We start from the raw sequence: 7405 nt of genomic DNA, 5'->3' as shown, positions 1-7405 counted from the left end.
TGGGTTGTAGACTCCGTCTCATGCTACCACTAGAGTGAAAGCACCGCCAGCATTCAAAAGTGACCAAAACATCAGTCAGGAAGCATAGGAACTGAGAAGTGGTCTGTGGTCCCCACCTGCAGAACCACTCCTTTATTGGGGATGTCTTGCTAATTGCCTATAATTTCCACCTGTTGTCTATTCCATTTGCACAACAGCATGTGAAATTTATTGTCAATCCGTGTTGCTTCCTAAGTGGACAGTTTGATTTCACAGAAGTGTGATTGACTTGGAGTTACATTGTGTTGTTTAAGTGTTCCCTTTATTTTTTGGAGCAGTGTATATGGCTACTGTAATAGTAGGATCCTACTCTACACTAGTTGTGCCTTACATGGCTTCTGTAATAGTATCATAAATTTAGCCGGTGGTAACTTGTAGAATAGACACCGGATGGAATGTGGTTTTAACCTGTCAGCATTCAGGATAAGACCCACCCTTTGTATAATTAAGCAATAAGGCCCGCGGGGGTGTGGTATATGGCCAATATACCATTGGTAAGGGCTGTTCTTAGGCACGACGCAACGCAATATATCACAAACCCCCGAGGTGCCTTTATTGCTATTATAAACTGGTTACCAATGTAATTAGATCGTATACCACAGGTATGACAAAACATTTATTTTTACTGCTCTAATTATGTTGGTAACCAGTTTATAATAGCAATAAGGCACCTCTGGGGTTTGTGGTATATGGCCAATATACCACGGCTAAGGGCTGTGTCCAGTCATTCCGCGATGGGTCGTGCATAAGAACAGCCCATAGCCATGGTGTATTGACCGTATGCCACACCCCTTCGTGCCTTTTTGCTTAAATATACATGGCTACTGTAATAGTAGGCTCATACTCTTAACTAGTTATACCTTATAGTGCCTTCAGAAAGTATTCACACCCCTTGACTTTTCACACATTTAGCTTTGTTAAAATATATTACATTTTTTTTAAATTGTCACTGGCCTACACTCAATACACATAATATCAAAGTGTTTTGACATTTCAAACAAAGTAATTACAAATGAAAAGCTGAAATGTCTTGAGTCAATAAGTTTTCAACCCCTAAATAAGTTCAGGTGTAAAAATGTGCTTAACATGTTACATAAGTTGCAAGGACTTCTCTGTAAGGTCCCTCAGTCGAGCAGTACATTTCAAACACAAATTCAACCACAAATACCAGAGAGGTTTTCCAATGCATTGCAAAGAAGGGCACCTATTCGTAGATGGGTAAAAATGGAAAAAAAGCAACACTGAATATCCCTTTTAGCATAGTGAAGTTATTAATTACACTTTGGATGGTGTATCAATTGGGGCAGCAGGTAGCCTAGTGGTTAGACAGTTGGGCCAGGAACCCAAAAGGTTGCTGGATCGAATCCCCGAGCTGACAAGGTAAAAATCTGTCATTCTGCCATTGAACAAGGCAGTTAACCCACTGTTCCACGGTAGGCCGTCATTGTAAATAAGAATTTGTTCAGGTGTCTTTCCGAACTCAGTTGGCAGAGAGGAAGGAAACTGCTCAGGGATTTCACCATGAGTTCAATTGTGACTTTAAAACAGTTACAGAGTTTAATGACTGCGATCGGAGAACTGAGGATGGATCAACAACATTTTATTTACTCTACAATACTAACCTAATTGACAGAGTGAAAAGAAAGACCCCTGTACAGAATAAAAAGATTCCAAAGCATGCATCCTTTTTGCAACAAGGCAGTAAAGTAATACTGAAAAAAATGTGGCAAAGCAATTCACTTTTTAATTTCCTGACTTTTCCAAGTTCCCGACTTGGAATTCCGATTTGGTTGACCGTTCAAAACGTATTTTCCTAGTCGGAGCACATTTTTTTCAGAGTTCCCAATTGTCTTGAACTCATGAAGTCTGAGATTTCCCAGTTCCGTTCAAATCGGCAGAAGTCATGCTGGCTTGACAGCATGGCCAATGTATCCAACCTTTTCTGGCTTATGGTGTTGCGTGTGAATTTTTATCCTTTTAAGCTTGGGAAAGAGACCCTTAATCTCAGACTTGGACCACACACCCTCTCCACGGAATAGCCTGCAGGGGAAGCAAAATAGGGATTGCTTTGCAACGCTTGCAGTTAGCCACTGATTCCTTCCAAACCACTCATTGTTGAATTTGTGATTTCCAACTTGTTGTGTAATGTTTACGTCCAATGGCCGATGAGCACCGATACGTTTTATCTATAATTTCTCTTCATATGACAAGGATTGAAAAAGATTTGCCATTAAATGGTTGACGTGATTCATGACCATGACTGCTTGTCTAGCTTGCTAGCTAAGATTTTGAAAGTATGATGTTGACATGATCAGTCATATAACGTGATTTGACGTAATTTTATCTGTGGCCAATGACTTTGAGCCTTCTTGGATGGGTACTTATAATGTCAATCTATGGCAGTACCCAAGGGGGCTTGATCTTTCAAGCTCTCCCTGTAGATTTTGCCATGACGTGGTGTCCCCATGAGTGACAGAACACTGAGCCAATCACGGTGCAACTGGAGAAGATTACCGACCCCTACGCTCTGTATTTTCCACCAGCTGCCCCTCCACCACATAAAGCACTGTGTTAGGCTGAAACACCTGCATTTTGGAGCTGCATTACTCAAGAAAGCAAATAAGAGACCATGTTTGTATGTGGCTTTATTAACTCATTTACAAAAAAAGGTAATTTACATGTTTTTTTACTTTGTTTTGCAAACTGATATGTGACACGTGTTAATGCAAAAATAACATGCAAAACAGGCAACAAAAAACAAACCAATTAATTTTTTATAGCTAAACAGGCTCTGTCCCACCTGCCCTGAATGACGGGTCGCCACTGTGCCAATGCACATGTACACATAGAACAGTCAAAGCAAATTGACGTTGTTTTACTGTATTTGAAAAAATATTGATCTTTGGTTAAAGATGTCGTTTTGACATCCATTATTCATAGTTCAGTCTGCTTTCCACCAGACACTGGGAGATTCATTCATCTTTCAGCAAGACAGGAACCTTAAAACACAAGGCCAAAGCTACACTGGAGTTGCTTACCAAGAAGTGAATATTCCTGAGTGGCTGAGTTAATTTTGACTTAAATCTGCTTGAAAATCTATGGAAAGACCTGAAAATGGTTGTCTAGCAATGATCAACAACCAATTTGACAGAGCTTGAATAATTTTGAAAAGAATAATGGGCAAATGTTTCACAATCCAAGTGTAGAAAGGTCTTAGAGACTTACCCAGAAAGACTCAAAGCTTTAATCGCTGCCCAAGGTGATTCTAACATGTATTGACTCAGGGGGTTGAATAATTATCAAATCAAGATATATTAGTTTTTCATATTATTATTATATATATTTTTTTTTTATACAAATGTTCATTATGCAATTATATCCATTTTAATTCCACTTTGTAACGCAACAAAATGTGGAAAAAGTCAAGGGGTGTGAATATGTGAAGGCACTGAATAGACATAGATACTGTAATAGTAGGATATTACTCTACACTAGTTATACCTTATAGACATAGATACTGTAATAGTAGAATCTTACTCTACAGATACTGTACCTTATAGACATGGATACTGTAATAGTAGAATCTTACTCTACAGATACTGTACCTTATAGACATAGATACTGTAATAGTAGAATCTTACTCTACAGATACTGTACCTTATAGACATGGATACTGTAATAGTAGAATCCTACTCTACAGATACTGTACCTTATAGACATAGATACTGTAATAGTAGAATCATACTCTACACTAGTTATACCTTATAGACATAGATACTGTAATAGTAGAATCTTACTCTACACTAGTTATACCTTATAGACATAGATACTGTAATAGTAGAATCCTACTCTACAGATACTGTACCTTATAGGCATGGATACTGTAATAGTAGAATCTTACTCTACAGATACTGTACCTTATAGACATGGATACTGTAATAGTAGAATCTTACTCTACTGATGCTGTACCTTATAGACATAGATACTGTAATAGTAGGATCCTTTCATCTATTCTTCACTAGTTATTCCTTATACATGTGTCCCTCTCTCTCTCCGGCCATCCAGGTGGAGTGTGATATGTGTGGTCATTGCTGTATGACCCAGGAGAGTCTGGACCTCCATCGGCTCTCCCATACGGGTCAGACCCCCCTGCGCTGCCCTCTGTCCCCCTGCAGACGGCGCTTCGCCTCCAGCTCTGCCCTGGGGGAGCACATTGTGGCCCACTGCCAGGGGACTCTGGGGAAGGGCCGCGGCTCCAAGAGGTTCCACTGCCAGATCTGTGGGAAGGACTTTGCCTACACCTCCACCTTCAACGTCCACATGAGGATCCACACCGATGAGAGGCCCTTTGAGGTAAGGGGGTGGGGAGGTGGAGATGATTGATTGTTTGTGTGTGTGTGGTGGGTTATCTACTGCACACGACTGACGTTCGTTATGGTGTGTCTTGTTCTGAAGTGATTTAAAACACAGTCTACTACAAGGGATCAATTAGATTGTCACATTTTTTAGCAGAAGCCGAAAAGGCTGTCCGGACAAGACTTTGGTCGTGGTTCTGCCTGTGGTTACTTTTATTATTATTTCATTCACTTCTCACTTCCCCCCTGCTGCTCCCCCAATGGACATTCACCCTGCCCCACCCCCCAATGGAAATGTATCTTTGTTACAGTTGTAAATATGGATACTAATAAACTCATCTAATCATCTCATCTAAAAAATACAAGCTGTGGTTGTGGTCACCCCAGTGTATTATGCCCGCTGGTGTCCTCCCTCCCTCTACACTTCCTATGATTAATGAGTGGGGCTGAGTTAGAGCCTACCATCTCCCCTCTGTGTTACTATTCTGGGACCCAGCGCCACTGGGCACCGCCCGGAAAGGCAGGAAGGCCCTAAACACAGGACCAACCAGCCTCTCTGCTCACTGTGGCACAATTTGTGGTAGAACAGCCCCAGGCTTCTATAGTTCAATAAAATGCAGTCCAAGCTGTAAAGGTACTGGTGAGAATGTCCCTCTGGTTCTACTAATGGTAGGCGTTGTCTCTGGTCATTCAGTATGACAGACAGGCAGGTAACACTGCTGTGTGGAAAAAGATGAATGTCCTTCAGTAGTAGTGCAGCTCTGTTCTGTCAGCTTCTTTTTTTCTGTTCAGTCCCCTGTGTCCCTCTTTCTGTTCTTTATCTCTACCTACCATTGTCCTCTGCCCTCCCTAGATCTCTCTCGCTCTCTCTCTCTTCTCACACATTGTTTTTCTACCCCTCCTATTCTTCTCCATCTTCAGCCAGAAGTGCTGTGTCTACAAATTTGGAGAAGTGTTTCAGAAAATATTTTTCAGTTTTCAAGATATGAAATCTATGAATTTTAATGTCCGCTCTTCTCCTCTTGTCCTTGTTCTCTCATTATGTTTTCCGACCCTACCCATCCTTCTCCCCGCCACTCTTCTTCCTCCTCTTCAACTTCTCCTCCCTCTTTCTTTCCGTTCACTCTCTGCCTCTCTTCACTCACTCCTCTCCCCCTTTCTTCACTCTTTCCCCTCCTCCCACTCGCTGCCCTGTCTCTCCCCCACATGTCCCCTCCTCCTCCTCTCTCAGTGTTCTACGTGTGGGAAGAGTTTCCGCCAGCTGCCCCACCTCAAGGACCATGAGCGTATCCACAGCGGCCTGCGGCCCTTCTGCTGCTGGGTGTGTGGTAAAGCCTTCAGTGTGGCCGGCCGTCTTACTGAGCACGCCCGCATCCACAGCGGAGAGACGCCCTACACCTGCCATCGCTGCCCCTCAGCCTTCCGCTCACGCTCCAACCTCGACAAACACATCCGTCTCCACGATGACGGAACGGATGGAACCACGGCCAACGACGCAGAGGTGGAAGATGCGAGGGTGCTCTTGTCTACAGGGACGGGATCAGGTGGCGAGGGGGAGTCGGCGGTGCAGACCATTCTGCTGGTCCAGGCGGATGGAACCACAGAGGGGGGGATGGTGCCGGCCGTGCCCGTCTCAGAGCACTCCTCTGGGGCTATGTTCTCTGGGCAGGCTGGGTCCTCCCAGGTGGTGTTCTTGGGTGGTCAGGCCATCTCTGTCCCCTCCCTGTCAGCCATCATGGAGGGACATGAGATCCCCTCGGTCACTGTGGTAGAGGGACAGGATGTACCACACACCATAGAGTTCATCCTAGAGGAGACCATCTCATAGAGGAGACTGTAGAGGAGGAAGAGGGTAGAAAGGAGATGGTTTGTGATAGAATGTATTAGAGACTGAGACAGAGTTCGACTGAAAGATGGTAGGATTTTCAGTTAGTAAAGGTGAAATAAAAAATAAATAGTGTTGAGTTAAATCAAGATGTATAGTTTTTGCTGTTTCCTCAGTGCCGGGGCTATTCTTGTTAAATGGTCCGAAATATTGTTTCATTTACTTGAATGATCTACATATTAATTGATTTTGACAGAGTTTAGTGAAGGATTGGATGTGTGGCCCTTAAGCTTTGAGAGATGCTTCTTAGTTTAGAAGAGCAGAATTGATTTTAAATGTTGACATCGTACAGCGAAGCCAGTGAAGCAAGCAGCAGTTGTATGGTAAAGCATTTATCCTGTTTACAATGAGAAGTTGAAGGAAAAGCTGATTGTAAAAGTGTTCCCAGAGTGTGTACCGTCAATATTATTTAGAGTGAGTTTTATCAGGGTTGGACTTGAGTCGCCCATAAAATGTCCTCTGTTTTCTTTTTAATAAAAGGCTTCAGCTTTCACCGTTTCTCCAACGCTTCTATCATTTTATAAGGAGGATGACATATGGGCCTCACCATGAAACATCTCACACATCAGATAGGATGGCCTTTATGGGCCCCACTGTAAATCCACAACGCTCTCGCTTGACATCATCAATATAGACTTTCTGACACAGGTACCCACCGAGTCACTGAGGCAGAGCTCAGGAGGACAGCAATATGAGAGATCCCCATACAAGTCATGTAATTACCCAGGATATTTGTTTCAATGTTTGTCACTGTGTGTTGACGTATATAGATTTAACAGTAATGTTAATATAATGTCTATGACATAAATATGAATAGATGAAGTTAATATTGTAATTCCATATGATAAGGAAGGAGAGGATTTATGATGATCTCAGCTGAATGAGGAAGTACACGTCATATTGCTGTATCATTATGCTATAGTGGATAGCTAGATATCAAAAATAATGATCTAATTTGTGTTTAAATGGAAAAAGGCTTGATGTGCCAGAACTTTTCCAGTGCTGCAGCAGATCATAATCGTAATCTAAAGCGCCGTTTATGACTGTTGCACACCCAGCGAATGCTGACTGGAGCGTTTTCACACAAACACTCTGTCTTGATTTGTTTTCATGACATGAAATGAGA

The 7405-nt window shown here is 42.5% G+C and overlaps 1 protein-coding gene across 2 annotated transcripts in view; it reads left to right on the top strand.

The window, feature by feature from the left end:
• LOC106605866 (zinc finger protein 574) overlaps positions 1-6772 on the top strand; it is a 34100-nt gene extending 27328 nt beyond the window's left edge. For both annotated transcript variants that reach the window (XM_045718721.2, XM_045718722.2), the window contains exons 9-10: positions 4105-4392; positions 5626-6772. In XM_045718721.2, the coding sequence (XP_045574677.2) occupies positions 4105-4392; positions 5626-6222 (885 nt within the window). In that variant the 3' untranslated portion in view covers positions 6223-6772. The remainder of the gene's footprint in view (positions 1-4104; positions 4393-5625) is intronic.
• The last annotated feature ends 633 nt before the right edge of the window (positions 6773-7405 follow it).

This window comes from Salmo salar, chromosome 05 (genome assembly GCF_965601325.2).
Source record: "Salmo salar chromosome 05, fSalSal1, whole genome shotgun sequence".
Classification (NCBI taxonomy): Eukaryota; Metazoa; Chordata; class Actinopteri; order Salmoniformes; family Salmonidae; genus Salmo; species Salmo salar.
The sequence above is the reverse complement of the archived record's forward strand: the minus strand, read 5'-3'. Positions and strand labels throughout refer to the sequence as shown.